The sequence below is a fragment of the Herpailurus yagouaroundi genome, unplaced genomic scaffold (genome assembly GCF_014898765.1).
Source record: "Herpailurus yagouaroundi ecotype Mexico unplaced genomic scaffold, PumYag 67681, whole genome shotgun sequence".
Lineage (NCBI taxonomy): Eukaryota > Metazoa > Chordata > Mammalia > Carnivora > Felidae > Herpailurus > Herpailurus yagouaroundi.
Window position 1 is genome coordinate 3,840,928 of NW_024420481.1, and position 20,515 is coordinate 3,861,442.

Below are 20,515 nucleotides of genomic sequence, written 5' to 3' on the forward strand. Positions count from 1 at the left end.
ATAAATGCTGAATAAAGACTGGAAAAGGTGCCTGTTATGGCAACTTTAGTCTCAGCCTTTGCTCTCAGTGCAAATCCCTACTCGGGCTTCTACTCCCAGCTAATCTTAGCTCAGACACACATACACCCATCAAAGCATCTCTGTCCAGGAATTACAACAGAAAAGTGAAGAAGATACGCGAAAGGATAAACCTTTTTTTCTTCCTCAAATCCAAATGCATAGGCAATTGACCAGCGTGTCTCTATAAGCTGAATTGAATACCCAGATTTGTGTGAAAGCTGCTATCCTCACCCTTTTCCAGTCTCGCTGCTACTTGAGCAGGAGGCAGAAATAGTTAAAAAGCTAATAAGTTAGCAGATGCTAGTTTGTGTGCTAAGCAATTTACATGTATTGGCCCTCCATTCTCACAACTACTCCATAAAGCCTATAGATAAAATTACCCTCTTCATTTTATAGAGGGAGAAACTGAGATTCAAAGGAGTTAACTAGTTGTTTCAAAGGAGTTACTCTGCCTCTACTTATCAGGTCCGGTTGATTTAATCCGTCCTTACCGAGCATCTATGTTTGTCCTGTACAGCAAATCTGTAGACAGGAATGTTAAGTTTAGGTTCTCTTCCCTCAGGAGCTAATAATATCGTTGAGGAGACAAGATATATTTGCCTGGTAGATTTCACTCCAGAATAACTAGGAACCCATAGAAGAGATGGTGGCAGACAATGTGTGATTTAAGCCATATTGAAGTTCTGAATCCATCTTGCACGTGTCTACGTCAATGGCTATGAGAACATGCATGGTTTAGAAGTGAAGTTCCAGAGCTGTGTAGTTCTCTGCATAGGCCTAACTCAGAGCCCCAGAAGTTAGGCACTTCAGAAAAGTACTTTGATGATAATGATGATGATGACGATGATGACGACAACTATAACTTCAATGACTCACCATGTACCCAATGTCCTGACAAAAAGCAGAAGGGAGACTACCCACCAATGACAGTTTCTCTTCATTCATTCTGTTTGTGTCCCTCCCCCACTCCAACCCAGCTATTCATTAACTTTGTAGAATTATCTTGGCAGTGGAAACTAAACAGTGACAGATTGCATACAGGTTTTATCTGCTCCTGGGAATCTTAAGTTGCTTAGCTGTAGGGTTGAAGTAGCCACTGCAAAGTGATAAACCAGCCTGTAGCATTATCTGGCTGGATTCTTCAAGCAACTGTGAAATGAAAGAAATGGGGCTACACCTGGGTCTTGGACATCAGGGTTCAAAAGGAAGCTGAAGCAAAAGAGGAGATAAAGACCAACCAAAGGGAAGGACAATTCAGTTGGAGGAGGACATGAGAAGACTGCTACTATCAAGCTAGTGGGTTCAGCAGAGATATTCTGAACCTGGGAGAACTGAAAAACATCCCAGTTTGCCTGGGACATCCCCATCGATGTGCTTCCAATTGGTAGGAATTGGTAGGTGAGACGATGTCTAGAGATTTCCACAAGTCTGGGTGGAAAGGGAATGAGGATCCAGAGGACCCTCTGATCTGAGGGTCTGAGAAGAGAACCAGGGTTTGCTATTCAAGGTGGCTGTTAGTGATCTCCACCAGTAACATCCATTTAGCACCCACTGTATGGAAAGCTCACGTCTAGGCTCTATGGGCAATACTGAGTAACCCATAGGCAGTCCTTACATTCAAGCCAAGGCTGAACAATATGTCCAGCCAAATTCATCTCTTCACTTCCCACCACACCACATCCCAAAACAGCTTTCCCTCCTAACTTCCTAATTTCAAGAAATGTTATCAACATTTGCCTGGTTGCCCAGGTACAAAAACAGGGGTTTTATATTTCAGTCTTCCCTATTCTTCACCCAAAGATATCTATCCAATCACCAAGTCCAATAACTGCGCTACTGCAGTGTCTATAAATTGCATCTCATCCAGTCACGGTTCTGTTTCATTATCGCATGGCTCCTAGTTCTTTCAGTGCTTGTATAAGTGCCTCAGCCCCTATTCTCCAGTCTTTTCTCCCACTGCTCCCCAACACAAAGCCTCAATTTCAGCCAGCTTTCACTTCTATCCATTCCCTCAGGGGTTCCTTTCATTATCCAGCCTAGACGCCCTGCTGGGAGACCCCTATACCCCTGGGCCACTCCTCTCTCTCTCTCTCTCTGAAACCCACCTGAGCTCTCAACTCCCATCAGGGCATCTCTCAAGTAGGAAACCTTTCCTGACCTCACTAGTCCACAGTGATGGTTCCCACTTCTGAACTCTGCAGCATATCAGAACTCTTTTATGTTATCTCCCCAGGGAGGCTGTCAGATCCTGGAAAATACAGGCTCTTCCTTTCTAAGCCCTCAGCACCTCAAACCTCGAACACTTTTCTGCACATATAGCAAGCAACCAATACAACTGCTGGTTAATAAAGTTGCAAACACACAGAGATATGGTTACCTTTAGGGAAACAGATGAGGATAGGAGAGAGGATTTTATTTTCCCTATGTTTCTTTCTATACTGTTAGAATTTTCTTCCCTTTATCCAGAGATCACTTACATTTTTTTATTGCCATGTTATCTTGGCAGAGAGATCGTGACCTTTATTTTCTCACTTTTGTCTTTTGTTCATTTATTCAACAAATATTTATTGAGCAACTACTATATGCTAGACACTGTTCTAGGTGCGAGGGTTATAACAGTAAACAAGGCAAGGAGAGTTCTTGTCTTCATGGAGTTTACATTCTTGTTGGGGAAGAAGGCAAATAAACATATAAACATACATCCAATGTTGAGAAGTGCTATGAAGGGTAAGGGGACAGAGAGTTATGAAGTGTTGCTATTTTAAAAGGGTGATGTGTCAAAGAAGGCCTCCCTGATAAAATGACACGGAGGCAGAGACCTGCAAGAAGATGAGGAGCAAGTCATGAAACATCTGGGGGAAGAGTATTCAGGGAGAGTGAACATTAAGTGCCAAGGTCCTGAGACAGGAATGTGTTTGAGAAACAATAAGGAGGCCAGAGTAGCTGGAGAGGAGCAGGCAAGGAAGAGAATAACATATTTTTGTTTATTTAACAAAATCTGATTTAGTACCCACCACGTACCAGGTACTGTTCTAGGTACCTTACATACATTAACTCATTTACTTCTCACAACAATCCTATGTGGTAGATACTATTATCCCCATTTTGCAGATGATGAAACTGGGGCACAGAGAGGTTAAGTCACTTGCCCTATGTCACACAGCTGGCCACTGGTAGAGCCAGGATTTAGATCCAGGTAGTATGGCTCCAAGGTCTGCACCCTTAGCCAACATGCATAGGATAAGTGGGGGTGAGGGGAACAGATCAGGCAGGGACATGTTGGGTAGCAACTTTAGATTTTACTCAGTGTGAGGTGAGAAGCCAACAAAGGATTTTAGTCTGGCTTACATTTTAGCAGGATCACCTTGGCTGCAAACTGTGGGGTTGAGGAGAGTACCTAGGATAGAGTCAAGGAGACTAGGAAGCTTTGCAATAATTCAGGCAGGAGATGATGGTGGTTTGCCCCAGGGAGATAGCAAGGGAGAGGGTGTCCCATGCTGATATTTTTTTAACAAAAAAATCTTTTATTATTATTTTTTTAATGTTTACTTATTTTTGAGAGAGAGAGACACAGAGTACAAGACACACACAGAGTGCAAGTTGAGAAGGGGCAGAGAGACTCAGAATCCGAAGCAGGTTCCAGGGCCTGAGCTGTCTGCCCAGAGCCTGATGTGGGGCTCAAACTCACAAACCGTGAGATCATGACCTGAGCTGAACTCAGACACTTAACCAACTGAGCCACCCAGACACCCCAGAGAAAATACTTTTAAAAAGTAAAGACACACATGACACCAACGTAAAGGCATATTCTATGTTTATGAGTGCTGGGATGCTGGGCTAGATGCTGGGGATACTACAGTAAACAAGACCATAAGACCCAGTCCCTGCTCCTGAATAGCTCAAAATGTTGCCAGATATTTACATTTATGAATAAATATAATACAAAGGGATGAGGGTCAAAATGAAGGTATGAATGAAATGTCACTGGAACAAGTTGAGGAATCAATTAATTCTGACTACCAGGGGTCAAAGGGAGCTGGGATTGGAAAAGAGATTGTCAGGGAAAGCTATGGTGAGGCAGAGGACAGTTGAGCTGCACCTTGAAGGCAGTCACCATGAAGATGGAAGACGGGATGGATGCCATGCAGAGAGAGCATTTCAAGCAGAAGAATCACAGGAGACAAATACGTCAAAGTGTGAAAAGTGTACGGTGTGACCAGGAGATGGGATGGGGCAGGGCATCCCATGAAGATGGAAGGTTTCAGGCCATTTTATGAAAGGCCTTGCAGATGCAGCCAAGAAGGTCAGATTCCAGCCTGCAGGCAATGAGAAATGATCATATGGCTTAATCAGTCAGTCATTCAACCAAAGAACAAGCCAGCCACTAGTTGAGGACCTGCCATATGCAAACACTGTATTAGGTGCTGAGAATACAAAAGGTAACATGTTAAGTCTAGAGAGAAATATATATGTCGGGAAAAAATACAATGCAAGTATTGTCCCTTGACTCTGGGGATAAAATGGTCAATTTTATTTCAGATCACCTTGGAACAAGTATGGAAGATGGATTAAAGGCATGCAAGTCTTGATTCTGGGGGACCAGTTGGCTGTGATGGAAAAAACAAAAGTCAACAGATTTCAGTGGCACATGTTGACTAAAGTAGACATGGGCGGTGAGGAAACATCTCAGGATGGCACTTAGGTTTCTGGTGAGAGACTAGATGAGTAATGACTAGTCTCTACAGTAAGAAAGGCAGGGAGGAAGGCTGGTTTGGGAGAAAACTGATGAATTCATACGGCAAACTGTTGAATCTAAAGTATCCAAGGAGCCAACAAAGGAGACCAAGGAGGAGAAGGATGGCTGAAGGTGAAGCAGCAGGATTCCAGAAGATAGTGAAAGGTGACCAATGTTGTCAAACACCACAGGAAAGTTCTCTTGGCAGAAGGACCTTTAAGCTTTCAGTGTTTTGCCCATTTATTTCAATTGGTCCAAAGCAATGTCACTATCAAGAAAGTTGACTTGAGAGGACCCAAAAATCCAACGGCATGCCATCCTGTATTTACCTGCTCCAACACTGGAGACTTAGGGGCAATGCTGCCTGATGGAAGCAAAACAGAAGCCTGAGAGCGTGGATACAGGCACACTTCCATGAGTTAAAGAAAGCTGTTAAATATATTTATTTAAGGGGTCTGTTCCTTAATTATAGGTTGCCTGGAGGAATAGAGAATAAGAAATGATGTGTTGTGTTAACAGGAGCTCTTACCATCTCTTCCAAGGATATTAACCTGAATCCATACGTGGGCTCCAGGGAGTCTATAAGGACCCTGCATTTGCTTGTATGATGTGTATGTAACATGAACATGTGCATTTTTAAAGAGATGGTCCATAGCTTCCAACAGGTTCCAAAATAGTTCCATGGTTCAGAAAACAACAGCTAAGGACTCTGCACTAGAGCGTCTAAGGATTATCTATGAATACTGTCATCCACAGATAATTCAGAGCAGTTTACAAAGCTGAGAAGCTGTTGCAGGAGAACTGGCATGAGTTATGTGCATCAGATATTGATACATTGGAAGCACAACCGCACCCTCCACTGGCTCCCCCCAGGCTCGGCACAACTGCTCGCTCTCAGCAGTCTGACTCTTGAGGAGCTACATAGAGAATCCCAAACTCTGGAGGAAGAAGAGGACAAATCACTTTCAGGGGTGAGTATGCCTTCTAGAAGGTACATGACAGATGTTGTTTTATCACCTGCTCATTGTTGTTCAGCTTTTCTCCAGTGCCCAAGCCAAAGCAGATTTCCAAACCTCGAGCAGCACAAATTTTAGAAGTGGCTAAGGTTTCTTTTTTTTTTTTAATTTTTAATGTTTATTTATTTTTGAGAGAGAAAGAGACCGAGCACAAACAGGGGAGGGGCAGAGACAGAGGGAGACACAGATTCTGAAGCAGGCTCCAGGCTCTGAGCTGTCAGCACAGAGCCTGATGTGGGGCTCGACCTCACGAACTGTGAAACCATGACCTGCACCAAAGTCAGACGCTCAACTGACTGAGCCACCAGGTGCCCCTAGAAGAGGCTAAGGTTTCTGATGAGCTGACTTTAAAAGCAGAATCCAGTTTCAGGGCATGAAGGGAGAGAATGAAGAAGAAATTGCTAGGGCATTAGATAGCTCTGATCCAAGCAGAGCCCACCTGTGATCATGAATCACATTTACTCTAAATTCATGATGTTAAGTCCCCTTCGGTATATAGGTCTAAGGAGCATGCATGCAGAATCGAACTGAATGGGATCATCAGACCAGGTGTGATGAGTAGAGGTGGGCCAATTGAACTGGGGCTGAATGGAAAAGAATTTTTGAGGGATGTCAGGAGCCTGCCTAGAGCAGGAGTTCCTAAAAGGCCATCACATTTGCACTTAAGCAGGTCAATCTCCAAGCCAATGACTAAGTGCCCTACCCTCTAGTCTCCAAAATACTCCTTGCATTATCAGCCTTTACCCTCCTATCAGTCATTCTCATTATTTCTGGAGTGTTCTGTTGCCAATCCTTATCATAAAATGACATATTGAGACAAAGGGGAAGAAGCCAGTTAGCAGGAGAGCCTGGTGAAACACTGATCCAGAGAGTAGGAGACAATCTGCATATTAGGGAAAGGAGTAGGTGGCCATGGGGCAGAGAAGCCAGACAACTGAGACACATTATCGTAAGGACTAGAATAGATGGGTGATCAGAAAGACAAACTGAGAAGCAAGCAAAGCCCTCAGAGACGAAACACAGGGCAGGTCTGCCTTGGCTCAAGGCCCAGTGCCATTGCATGTAGGAGGGCTGCATTCTTGTGCACGGTGGACGCTGGCATCCATCATGAGGCTGGGCATGAGTTTTCAAAGCCATAGGATGATGCCACACAGCTTTCACTGCCTCTGGTCAGCAACTTTTTTCTGTAACAACATTATAGTTTTGGAGAGACCAGGTGGCATCGTTATGTGAATGCAGACTCTGAGACTTGGCAGACCTGGGTTCAAATCCGAGTTCTACCGTCTGCTGGCTGTGGAACTCTGGGCAATTTAATTAGCCTGAATTAACTTCTGATAATATCACCTCACAGGCATATTGTGAGGATTAAATGAGATCATGCATTGTCAAGTGTGTGTGATAAGAAAGACTTTCAATGAAAAAAGAAATGTGAATTGAATGTATATTTTCTCCCCTCACCCCACCCCCATTGCACAAGCCATGGGAATTAAGCAAAAGTATTTGTGCCTTATTACCCAATTCCTAATCTTCAGGGCAGGGAAGGATTTCCATGCACTGGTCCCAACAATATGAATACATAAAAGGAGCAAGAAATTTCTGAGCCCTGGGTGGCAAATGAAAACGTCTTTGTACTCACCGCGCTCCTCTGGCCTGCATGAAGGCATAACTAAGATGCAACACAATCAGAGCAACCTGCATGTGCCTAGAAGGATCTTTCTTCCTTTTAAAGACCCTTCCTATTTATATGGAAAACAGGAGCAAAGCCTTTCCAAGGATTGCTTTCTCCCTGAAGAGTGTCTGCCCTCTGCTGGGCTTCATGGCCATTGGCATTTGGCATCGCAGAGCAAGCTGCTCTTTCCTGGGTAAGTAGAAACCTTTGTAGTATTACAACCAAATGTCTCTTGGGCAGCAGGCACTGCCAAGCAGCAATATAAACAGGACCCAGTGTTTTAATTGCCTCCTCATATTAACCCTTTAGTTCAATGTATTAGTTTCCTACTGTTGCTGCAACAAATTCCCACAAACCTAGCGCTTAAAACACCACCAATGTAGTATCTTACAGTTCTCGACATCGCAAGTCTGAGATCAGTTTCACATCAAAGTGTCAGCACGCCTGGTTCCTTCTGGAGGCTCTAGGGGAGAATCTGTCTCCTTGCCTTTTCTAGCTTCTAGAGGCCTCTTGCAATTTTTGGCTCATGACCCCTTCCTTGCATCACTCCAACCTTGTGCTTCCATCATCACACCCCTTAATACTGCTTGCTGATCTCCTGCCTCCCTCAAACAAGGACCCTTGGGATTATATCATTGGGCCCACCCATAATATCCAGGATAATCACCCCATCTCAGGATTTTTGCTTAATCCCATCAACAAAGTCCCTTTTGCCACATAAGGCAAGATATTCACAGGTTCCAGGGATTCAAAAGTGGACATCTTTGGGAGCTATTACTCAGCCTACCACACCCAGGCTTCTGCAACATGGAGTAGAAAAAAGCTATTGGACAAGGAGTGATAAGACTTGGATGCCAATCCCTGCTCTGCCACTGCTTCCTAGCTGGGTAACCTTGGACAGGCCCTTTTGCCTCTCCAAGCCTCAGCATCTTCACTTTTAAGGTGGGGAGAAAAATAACACCTATCTCATAAGGTGTTACTTGAATGTCCAAAAAGTTCTGAGCATAGTAACGATCACAGATCAGGCACTCCATCAACATGCTGGGAGGGGATGTTGACAGGGGAGAAAGACAGGACAAGCAGTTAGAAGGCTATAATAGTGCATATGAAAGATAAGAAAAGTGCTAAAATGGAGAGGCACTAGCAATAATGGAAAGCAGGAGTGGGAAGATAAGTGGAGAGGTATACATGAGTCCAGAGTCATATATTTCCTTGGGCTCACAGTAAAAAAAAAAAAAAAAAAAAAAAAAAAAAAAAAAAAAAAAAAAAAAATTCTCATTGTCCACAATTACTGGGCTTTAGTGACCCAACAAGGGGGAAGGGTCTTCTATTTAATTTGAGCTCAAGCACCTGTGAAAAAACCCAAAGCATAAAAGTGTCAGCATTAAGGTCGAGGTAATAAGATGTGCAAAGGCACAGAGTCACAAACTGGCAAAACAAAACGGGGGGGGGGTGGTCTCTATGGTTGATAAGAGGACAAATTCTTGGTGGCTGTTCCACACAAGCTTCTGGCCTGAGAATTTCCAACACCTGCTGCTTATATGAGCTGTGTGGCCTTGGACAAATAAGTCACCCTCTGCATGCCTTGGTTTGCCCATCTGTAAAATTGGAATATTAATAGTACCTACCTTATAGAATTTTTGTAAGGATTAAAGAATATGTTGTACATTTAGCACGGTACTCAGCATTTTAAAGGCCCCATAAATATTAGCTGGTATCATTGTTGCACGGCGGCTCAGAAGCCCCAGAAGTCTAGGGCTGTTTCTTCAAAGTGCCTCCCACTGTAAAAAGGGACTAAAGCCTCAAATACTGCTCCACCCACCCCATTTTGCCCTGCCATTTCTCACCACACACACACACACACACCCTCTTTCTACAACTGTAGCACTGGCAGGTAACAAAGTGTAAGCAAAAGCAAGTGTATAACTATGTATATACATAATGTACATGTGTGCACAGAGGCATTTGGCTGTGGTCTGCAAAGGGCCTTTGCAAAGTGGTGCCTGAGCTGAAATGGGGAGAAGGGGGTTGTTATTGAGGAGGTTTTATTTTAAGTTTGTTTATTTATTTATTTATTTATTTACTTATTTATTTATTGACAGAAAGAGAGGGGGGGAAAGAGAGAGAGAGAGAGAGAGAGAGAGAGAGAGAGAGAGAGAGAGAATGCCAAACAGGCTCCACACTGTCAGTGCAGACCCCAATGTGGGGCTCAAACTCACAAAACTGTGAGATCGTGACCTGAGCTCAAGTCGGATGCTTAACCAGGCGCCCCTTTCTTTTGAAATTACATGAACACATCCTCACTGTGAAAATACATAACAAGTCAGTATTCCAAGTAAATTGTGACAGTCGCTTTCCATCCCGGCTTCTCACTCCTCTCCTTAAAGCTATTCACTCTCTGTTAACATGTATTTATGGTGATCTCTGTGCACCTATACACACATAAAGCTGGGGTTTGGGATTTTACTTTTGTAAGTGGGTCCAGATGCTACATACTGATGTGTCACTTGATTTATCAGTCAACAATAAGCCTTGGAGGGCTGCATCAGGACATATAAGCCTATCCCATTCTTTTCACACCACTGCATAATATTTAACAGCAATGGATGTATGGTCTAGTCATTCACAGAGGGATATTAAATGTCACTGCTGCTTTTATCCCTGGGCAAGACGCAGCTAAATCATACAGGCAGATGGCTGGTCTAGGCACTACAAGTAATCAGGCATCACTTGTCTTGGATATCTTCCTAGAGCTCCTCTCCCAGGGGCCTGGCTCCAAAGGCAGGCTCTTTTGAAGCCTGGCTTCTCCTCCACACTCATTCCAGTTGAAACCTCTGGTCCTTGGTTCCATGCCCTCAGGGTGTACAAAGCACCCCACTGCATCCTTAGCCCACTACAACTAGCATTTAATGCTTTGGTTATGGGATAGTTTGGCCAGAGAATAAGCCCTCTCGTCCTTTACCTTCCTCCCCTTTGTCAACCCCAACTTGTTTACCTTGTCAATCAATGCTCCACTCTGGAGACTCTGAGAACCCTCAGACTTAGGACCATAAGGACTAACCACTGGCCTTCCAGGAAGGAACCACATTCTCTGTGGTCTTGACCTCACAGCATGGGCAAAGCCAAAGGACACACAGCTGAGTCTGTGTGGTAGTGTGAGAAAGGGGACAGAAAAAGCCAAGGAGGACACAGAGGTGGGGACAACTAAGAAAGAAGGGAGGGAGCTGAGGAACGGAAGACTCCCAGGGGCCCATCAATAATAGGTTGCATAGGGACTGAAAGACAACGCAACGGGAATAACGATGTTTTGCAGATGTTTTGCACTGCTGCAGGAATTATCTCTAAGGCCTTCCCGACAGGTGAGCATTCAGGCTCTGCTTGCATATTTCCAGTGACAGGGAGCCCACTCTTTTCCAAAGCTTCCTATATTAGTTTAAATCAGCTTGTGGATGCCTAAGGAGATAAGACAGAAAACAAGAGAGTGTTGATGGGTAAAAGAAATAAATGTCTATGACATGAAAAAAGGAAGATTACACTGAGAAGAGCATCTTTGGGGGATGGAGGGAGAAGATGTGGGCAGCAGAGAACACTGGTATGGTAGGCAGAAAAATGCCCCCCTCCAAAGACGTGCATGTCCTAATCCCCAGAACCTGTGAATATTTTACCTTACACAGCAAAAAGCACTTTGAAAATGTGACATGGGGAGGATATCATTGATTATCCAGGTAGACTCAATATAATCACAAGAGTCCTTAAAAGAGGGAGGCAGGAGGGTCAGAGTCAGAGAAGATGTGACTACAGAAGCAGAGGTTGGAATGATGTGTCATGAGCCAAGGAATGCAGGCAGCCTCTAAAAGCTGAAAAAGGCAAGGAAATTATTGTCCCCTAGAGCCTCCCAAAGGAACCCAGCCCTGATAACGCCTTAATTGGAGCCCTGTGAAACCTGTTTCGGACTTCTGACCTCAAGAAGGGTAAAATAATGCATCTATGTTGTTTAAGCCACTAAGCTTGTAGCAGTTTGCTACAGCAGCAAAAGTAAACCAACATAACCAGGCACCCGAGACTAGGTGCTGGGAAAGGACACCTTTAATGTGCATACAGATCACCTGGAGATCTTGTTCCAATGCGCACTCTGCTTCAGGAGGTCTTGGGAAGGGCCTAAGATTGTGCATTTCTACCAAGCTCACAGGTCCTACCAATGCTCCTGATCTGATACACACTTTGATTAACAAGAGACTAGAAGACACTCGATAAAAGTACCTGTGTAATATTTTATAGTTCATGAAGCCTTTTAATATCCATCATACCTCGTTCTGTCATCCCCACAACCTTGTGACATAGGAATTATTGTCCCCATGGAACACACGAGGAAGCCACAGCTGAGTCAGAGAGGTGAATTCATTTGTCCAAGCAAAATCACAGAGATAGTGTCCTGACTCCAGAGCCTGTGTTTCTGCCAACGAACAGTGGTTCTCACCCCTGGCTGACTATTATAATCACATGAGGAGCTTTCAAAACTCCGGATGCATAGGTCACACCCCAAACTAATGGTATCAGAATCTCTTGGTGTGTGACCCAAAACATCAGTATTTTTGGTCACCAAGTAACTCCACAGCATGGCTAAGGTTAAGAACCATTTCAAAAAAAAAAAAAAAAAAAAAAAAAAGAACCATTTCACTAGAGCACTGGTTCTCAAATGGGGTCCCTGAATCAGCATCACCTGGGAACTTGTTAGAAATGCAGATTCTCAGGCCCACCCCAGACATAAATAATCTAAAACTCAGGGTGAGGCTCAAGAATCTGTGTGTTAACAAGCCTTCCAAAGGGTTCTGATGCACTCTCAAGTTTGAGCATGGGCTTCAAAAGGACCATATTGACTCCTAGAAAAGAGCTAGGGAAACTAGAGCACACCTTAGATCCAGGCATAAAATCAGGCCAGGTACTAAGCAACCTGAAGTCAGCTTCCTAATGGAGGTACCAAAGCATAAGAACTGTTCTCAGACTGGCAGCTGGAGTACCAAGTCCCCATGCCACAGCCTTTGTGATCATTTGTAGGAGAGACCTCTGTCAACAGCCCTCTCCGACTGTCAAAACATCCTGGATATAATATTTGCCTCCAACTCTGCACCTTGCTCTCCACTCCCTCACTTAAAACACTAACCTTTCCCATTTGTGCTCTCACCTGAACTGAGTAAATAAGCTTCAAACCACTCTTCTCCCCACCCCTCTCTTCTTGGTATCCAAGAGTACCAGGCAAAAGGTTGGTTCTAATGTACCCGAACAAATGGATATACAACTTAAAATAGGAGTGACCTACACAGCGGTGGCCCTGCCTGAGCCCATCTCACCTGCCTCGGCAACACTGCCACCCTTCAGCCTAACATGATCCACAGTGGAAATGGAAAATTCCACAACCAAATATTACAGCACTTTCCAGAATGCAGCTCGCCTCCTCTTCTCCTGTCCCAGAGAGACCTCGGGGCTACAGGATCAAGAAAGGCAAGGCTGGCAACCACGACTTCTGACCAGAGACACGTTTTCAGTGAGTATACCCAACAAACAGAAGTTTTAGACAGGGAGTGGGTTCTGGTCGAAACTGAATTAACAACTGTTAACAATTACCTGCTTTCATTTTCCTGCCTTTCTGAATCAGCCAAGATCTGAGGGATGAAAAAGAGGGGGATGGCACCGCCTATTTTAGAGAATTAGACTCTGAGGTGTTAGGAAGCAAAAGATAAATAGCTTAAATGCGTGGTAGCTCCCCTGAAAGTATGCTGGGCCTTGAAATAGTCTGCCCGCCCTCACTTCCCACTTCAACTGATTATGATCATCTTGCTTGATTGAAAGAAGTAATAGTAGTAACTGAGAATTTGTTATTAAGCAAATACTTAATTAAGCTGAGATCAGTTGTTAAGCTAGTACTTGAAGCTTGGGAAAAGAAGGAGTTTAATATCAAGCTATGGAGGAAGAAAAAGTGTGATTAGAGTCAATTATATCTTCTGCCAGACAGGAGATCAGATGAATGCCCCAGGCCCTCCAAAGAAAGTCCTTGAAGCATCAATGGAGGAAGAGAGCCTGGCGAGACAGTATGCACAGGTACTTGGGAGTTGTCTAGTAACTTGGTAGTTGGAGGGGGAGGGACTAGCACAGCGGCCAGGGGGAGGGCTACACAGGGATTGCTGCCTTCAGAGAGCTGGAGAGGCAATAGGCTGAGGACTGAAAGAGAAAGGGTGAGTGATTCTCAGTGATCAGCAGGATCTGAAAGATGGCAAGCTGCCTGTCGTGGCCAGATCTCTGATGCCCCTCTGAACCCAGCCCTTTCTCTCCCAGCCCGTGAGAATTTGAGCTGGAGAGCCAGAATGCCCTGGTAAGTGGAAATCCTGCCACTTCAAGACATGGAGTCATCTTTTCCATTTGGAGTGACTCTTGCTGTCCTGGCCTCCCTCATTATTGCTGCCAATGCACTAGTGGCTGTGGCTGTGCTGTTGCTGATCCACAAGAATGATGGTGTTGGTCTCTGCTTCACCTTGAATCTGGCTGTAGCCGACACCTTGCTTGGTGTGGCCATCTCTGGCCTAGTCACAGACCAGCTCTCCAGCCCACCTCGGCCCACACAGAAGACCCTATGCAGCCTTCGGATGGCATTTGTTACTTCTTCCGCAGCTGCCTCTGTCCTCACAGTCATGCTGATTGCCTTTGACAGGTACCTTGCCATCAAGCAGCCCCTCCGCTACTTCCAGATAATGAACGGGCTCATGGCTGGGTCCTGCATTGCCGGGCTGTGGTTGGTGTCTTACCTTATTGGCTTCCTCCCACTTGGAGTCCCCATATTTCAGCAGACTACCTACCAGGGTCCCTGCAGCTTCTTCGCTGTGTTTCACCCACGCTTTGTGCTGACCCTCTCCTGCGTTGGCTTCTTCCCAGCCCTGCTCCTCTTTGTCTTCTTCTACTGTGATATGCTCAAGATTGCCTCCATGCACAGCCAGCAGATCCGAAAGATGGAACAAGCAGGAGCCATGGCCGGAGCATACCGGCCTCCTCGGATTCCCAGCGACTTCAAGGCTGTCCGCACTGTGGCTGTTCTCATTGGGAGCTTCACTCTGTCCTGGACCCCATTCCTTATCACTGGCATTGTGCAGGTGGCCTGCCAGAAGTGCTACCTCTACCTGGTGCTGGAACGGTACCTGTGGCTGCTCGGTGTGGGCAACTCCCTGCTCAACCCACTCATCTATGCCTACTGGCAGAAGGAGGTGCGGCAGCAGCTCTACCAGATGGCCCTGGGAGTGAAGAAAGGGCTCACCTCATTCCTTCTTCTTCTCTCAGCCAGGGATGGTGGCCCAGAGGGGCCCAGGGAAAGTTCCTGTCCTATCACCACTATCTCCCACTCACAGCTTCATGGCGAAGATGGTAAGGGCAGAGAAGTTTCAAAGTGACTTCTCCCTCTCCTCTCTGGGCCCCAACTAGGAAATCAAAGCTAGGGGAATGAAAGTGCTTGCTTCAGACAGTTGACTGCCCCACCCCAGACTGAGAGGAACTGAGGTAGGGTGCTGACTTTCTTCTATAACCAATTTCCTCATTTCCAAATCTCCATTCCTCCCTATGCTTCTTTTGCAATTAATCTGTCTCTCCTGTACAGGTAGGTAGAAAGAAATGTACTACTGAAATAATGCTAAAAAATCAAATCCTATTCTTGAATACACTACAGCAGCAGTATCCAACATAAATATAATGCAGGTCACATATAATTTTAAATGTTCTAGTAACCACATTTAAAAGGTTTAAAAAAGGCAATGTTAATGTTTCCTTTAACCCAGTATATCTAAAACATATTTTCAATATGTAATCAATATAAAAATTACTGCACTGTTTTTTTCATGCTAAATCTTTGCATCTGGTGTGTGTTTTACCTTTCAGAACCTCTAAATCCAAACTAGCCATATTTCAAATGCTCAACAGCCACATATGGCTAGTAGCTACCATATTGGACAGCACAGCACTAGAGACATGAGGTTGTTCCCCTCAACTCTTTACTATAGTGATGGCTTTGGTAAAGTGAGGAGTCCTGCCCTCCCTGATGTAAATCAGACATTTTAAGTAGTGAGTTTGCCTAAAATGTAGGAACCTGAATTAGATTCTACAGCTTGTCTTCTCTCGCACTTCATGGAGTTCAAAATACTGTTTCTTTGGAAATAGCCAATCTTGTGGTTATTTCTGCTACGACCCCTCCCATTCTACCACTAACTCTGTGGTGCCCCTTCCCCTCAGTTGGCTTATGGTCACTTGTAGCTACTTGATGAGAATGCTGAACCACAAATTCTGAGACCCTAGAAGTGAAGGAGGTGGAAAAAGTGTTAGGTACCAAGAAAGGCACTGCCAAGCTCTTAAACACTCTTAAATCTGCATTTTCCTAAGAAACTCAGTCACATAAGGGGATACCTCCAACATGTCCCAGGAGACCAGCTGAGGAACAGGTGTCTCATCTTGCTTTCTGTGGGTACAAAAAAAATGGCTGTTGGCAGCCAGGAATTATGGCCAGCCTCCCTCTGGGCAACACTGGCAGCAGAAATTCGAGAACAGACTGGGAAAGAAACCCAGGAATTATGCTCAGTCTTCCTGAGCTTTCTTGTAACCCTTTCCTCAATCTCCTGGTCTCCACAGAGGATTCTTAGAAATTTGTCTCTTGAGGTCCCAAACTAGATTAACTCCCTAGAAAGCTGCTGAGTGGACAACCAAAGAAGGCAAGAAGAAACCAATACAGTATGGATTAAATTTTAATTTGGTGCCAAAACAACCATGGAAGGTTAACCCTTTGATATCTCTAAAATGATGGCCTGAGGATGCATTTGAGTCCAATGTGTAAAGGCTAATTCCAAGAGGCCCATGAACTTTTTCATTCACATCTGAAACTAAAATGTTCCAAACCAGGATGGAATCCGGCTGTCCTCCTCTCCACAGGATGGCGCCACACCATGATGTTTTGCACTTGGGTTTTATAAATTTATTTATTATTTTTTTTTTTAATTTTTTTTTTCAACGTTTATTTATTTTTGGAACAGAGAGAGACAGAGCATGAACGGGGGAGGGGCAGAGAGAGAGGGAGACACAGAATCGGAAACAGGCTCCAGTCTCCGAGCCATCAGCCCAGAGCCTGACGCGGGGCTCGAACTCACGGACCGCAAGATCGTGACCTGGCTGAAGTCGGACACTCAACCGACTGCGCCACCCAGGCGCCCCTTTTATTTATTTATTTTTTTTTTATAAAAATTTTTTTTTTTTTTTTTTTTGCACTTGGGTTTTAATTTCCCTTCAGTCTTAGACTACCTCCCAGCTTGTATTCCTCAGTTGTTTGGAGGTGAATGTTCATCCCTTTCCACTTCTATACACTTGAAAATTCCCTTCTTCCTATTTTCACCCTCTACCTTCAGCACAAATGGCCTGTTTCTCGCTGATCTATTCTAATACACACCAACCCTCCTTTGCTAGACTATTTTGTGCAGCTTCTCTGTTTACCACAGTGGCCCAGAGGAGGACCATGCTTGCCTTCACCAGAGCAGGCTTTATGTTCCTACAACTGAAGAACTTTTTGGCTCTCAAGTGAATGATGGAACCCCAAGTGCCTTGAAGTGCTGAGCACGCAGCAAGTACCACTTATGCCAGCAATAGGCACCCTCTTGGATTGGGTTATGAGTTACTGGGAGCTACGTAAAACACAAACAGTGACGGGGTTTGGGGACAAAATGGGAAGCAGGATCAAATCAATGCCCTCCTTAGTGGTGGTCCAAAGCTTAACTTCCTGGCCTTGCTGCAAAGGACTGATCTTGCCAAGGTAACACAAGCAAAGTGGAATGAAAATTATAGGAAAAAGGAACTGAGGAGAAGCTAAGTGAATGCTGTGGTGTTAGGCTCAGTCTAAAAAAACTCTGCTATTACTGGGAGGCAGTATATTCAGTGGAAATCACAAACTTTGAAGTCCAATAGACCAGTGTCCAAATTACCATTCAGTTGTTTAACTGTCAAAGCAACAGCTTCCTCATTTGTAAAACTGGGGTAATAATGCCTACCTTATATTGTTATCAAAAGGATTAGCTCAAATAATGTATAGGAAAACGTCTAGTAAATGACAGCACATGGTTAGTGCTCAAATAATGTTCTCTTCCTCATACTTAAAAATCCTAAAGAATAAAATATCCGGCTGGCCAATTTAAAGGAGTCTGTCATATCTGTAGACATAATGGCCTCCAGGACAAAGACAGTTAGGCTCCAAACTGTGAATTCCTCAACCCATGAATGTTTCTGAAAACAAGTGGTGAGAGACAACTCAGGTTGAAAGAGACAAACAGTAAATCTCAGGATCAAGGGACAGCAAATACAAACAAGGCCCTATTATCATACATTTGGGTTTAAGAGTAACCGCAATTAAGAACACTGTGTTTAATAAGCCACCAAGAGCAGAGATACAGAATAATATGCAAAAAGTCTAATGGCTTTCTTTGACACAGGCTCTGGCACAGATACGGGCATGCACTGAAGAGGAAACATTTAGATTTCATTCATACATCCAATGGTGTCTCCTGATGGCCTTGCAGAGAAGCCAGATCCTGTTCAGCAATTTGATCAAAATAGCCAAAAGAAATTAACACCGTGTAGGACAGAATGTAGATCAATCGGTCCCATTTATAATTTCCATAAAGAGCTTGTGAATTTGTTATAAAAACTGTGACATGACTAAGTGTTCTACTAATTCTTTGGGTAGCTAACATTATTCATAGCACAAATGTTTCAGAGAGGACTACTCACAAGAACATAAGAACACACAGCCCTCTGTATAGGGGAATTGTGAATGGTGTCACAAGTGTTAGAGGCAGGTTGCCCTTATCTACCAAACTCTCCTGCTTGTCTAATAAGTCCAAGTCTGAGAGTTGGCCAGCCAGAGTTAGCCTTAGTATATCTTCTCCTCATATGGAAAAGTATTTAGTGGTTCAAATGGAAAATGAACTTGTGACTTTGATGTCATTCATACTTGCTCAGTCATTGGTCAAACTGAATAGAGACCAATGAAAACAGCAGGCACAAGAGATACTTCAAAGACACACATAGAACAAGAGGAAACATGGTGTTGATAGCTGGGCAACAAGAGCAGCAATGGACCCAAGGCCAGACTACAACTCCTTGGCTGCCATCAGCCACTCATTTATTTTGTGACTCCTTCAGTAACTCCCATGCCATCCTTCAAACTGCTGACTGGTCTGGAATTTTCTCCTTTTAATAACAAACCTTCATTTTTTATTTCAGCAGTCATATAAACTCAGTAATGGTACTTACAAGTGTCAACTGTCCTTCATTCATTCATTTGTCCATCTATCTACCTACTCCACAAACATTTTTTGAGAGCTAGGTGCTGAAATTGCCCCAGGTTTGCTGGGATTTCTTTCAGAGATCTATAATGATGTATCAATGAGGTTCTTTTCTGATTATAAAAACAATTTTTGTTCATTTCAGAAAAAATTTTAAATACATAAAATCATAAATGTACCCATAATTGTACCATCCAGAGATGATCACTGTTATTCTTCATCTGTTTTCTTCACTTTATATTGTGCATATTTTCCTTTGTCATAAAGTTTTCTTCAAAAACATGATTTGTAACGGTTTCATGTTATTTCATCATGAGTATATAATGTTTTAACCATTTCCCTATAGTTGTACATTTGTTATTTCCAATGTCTCACTGTTTTAATACCACTATAAATACCTTTGTGTATAAATCTTTGACACGTCTAGGGCGCCTGGGTGGTTCAGTCGGTCGAGTACCCGTGTCTTGATTTTGGCTCAGGTCAGGACCTCCTGGTTCATGAGACTGAGCCCCATGTCAGGCTCCGCACTGACAGCATGGAGCCTGCTTGGGATTCTCTCTCTCTCCCTATCTGCCCCTCCCCTGCTCTCTGTCTCAAAATAAAATTTTAAAAAATAAATCTTTGGCACATCTGTTTAATTCCTTAGGATAAATTCTACAAAGAAGCATCACTAGGTCAAGAAGCATTAAACATTTATAAGAATTTTGATTCACGTTTTTGCTGGCATTTCTCAAAGTGTAATGTTTCCCTAGGGTATTTGCTAAAAGAGGTCAAGAATGAGCTATAAATGAATAGACCACACTGATATGAAGATCTCAAAGCAATAAAAGTTGCTTCCTGAAAGCATAAACCGTACTAAGGGGTTTACCAGTTGTTTTCTTAAAAAAAAAAAAAAGGAACCCTCTTCATATGTCCTACTGCTAGAGTTAATCTGTAAATTTAGAAATCTGGACTAATGGGACACAGCAGATTAAGAACACCTCTCACAGTACAACTGCATCATCAATATGGTAGCGTCTAATATCCAGGTATTTCAGTGTTTTCACTCTTCAAGTTTTCAGAGGTAGTTGTGTTGTGCAACACCATAAAATGCTACGTAGGCATGAGAACATGAAAACATAATCACATGGAGCCAAGAGACCAGTCCTGATGCAGTTGAAGCCTTGAAGCCATAGTTTTGCAGTGTTGCTGAAAGGGAAACGTGCTCCACCTAATGGATCAACCGTGCAGGGTAAAGTACATGAGAGCTTAACATGCTACTACCCAACCATATGTTCACTGGATTTACAAGCTGTTGGGACCATAATCACCCACTGGGCTCAAAGAGCCCTCTCATGAGGAGCCCTAGAAACCACCAATGCAGCTGCTAAGGGTCTCAGAGTCTGTTTTTATGCAGTTCCTTGTTCTTTAAAATGCCCGCTACACAACGGGACAGGCAGGATCCATTTGCTCCAGCGCACTGGAGGAGACTAAAGTCATGTATGACCAAGAGGCTGAGGAAGGTCTCTTTATTTGTTTAGGTTTTGTTTTATTTGGTGCATGTTGCCCAACAATCCCATGATTGAATCAGATTTCCTATTTACTCTAATAAATCCATATCAGTTCCAGTTCTGTCTCAGTTGTGTTGACATTAAGGCACTAAAAAGCTGATAAACACTCTGAGATAACAGTCATTGGCCCA

At 43.8% G+C, this 20,515-nt stretch overlaps 2 protein-coding genes across 2 annotated transcripts in view; one reads left to right on the forward strand and one right to left on the reverse strand.

Moving 5' to 3' along the window:
- The window catches only part of SLC25A14 (solute carrier family 25 member 14), a 58,971-nt gene that overhangs the window by 179 nt on the left and 38,277 nt on the right, over window positions 1-20,515 (reverse strand). The gene's annotated exons all lie outside the window — the stretch shown is intronic.
- Window positions 13,772-15,441, forward strand: GPR119 (G protein-coupled receptor 119). The gene has a single exon (XM_040468191.1). It carries the CDS (start codon window positions 13,876-13,878, stop codon window positions 14,911-14,913), a length of 1,038 nt encoding a protein of 345 aa, XP_040324125.1. The 5' UTR covers window positions 13,772-13,875; the 3' UTR covers window positions 14,914-15,441.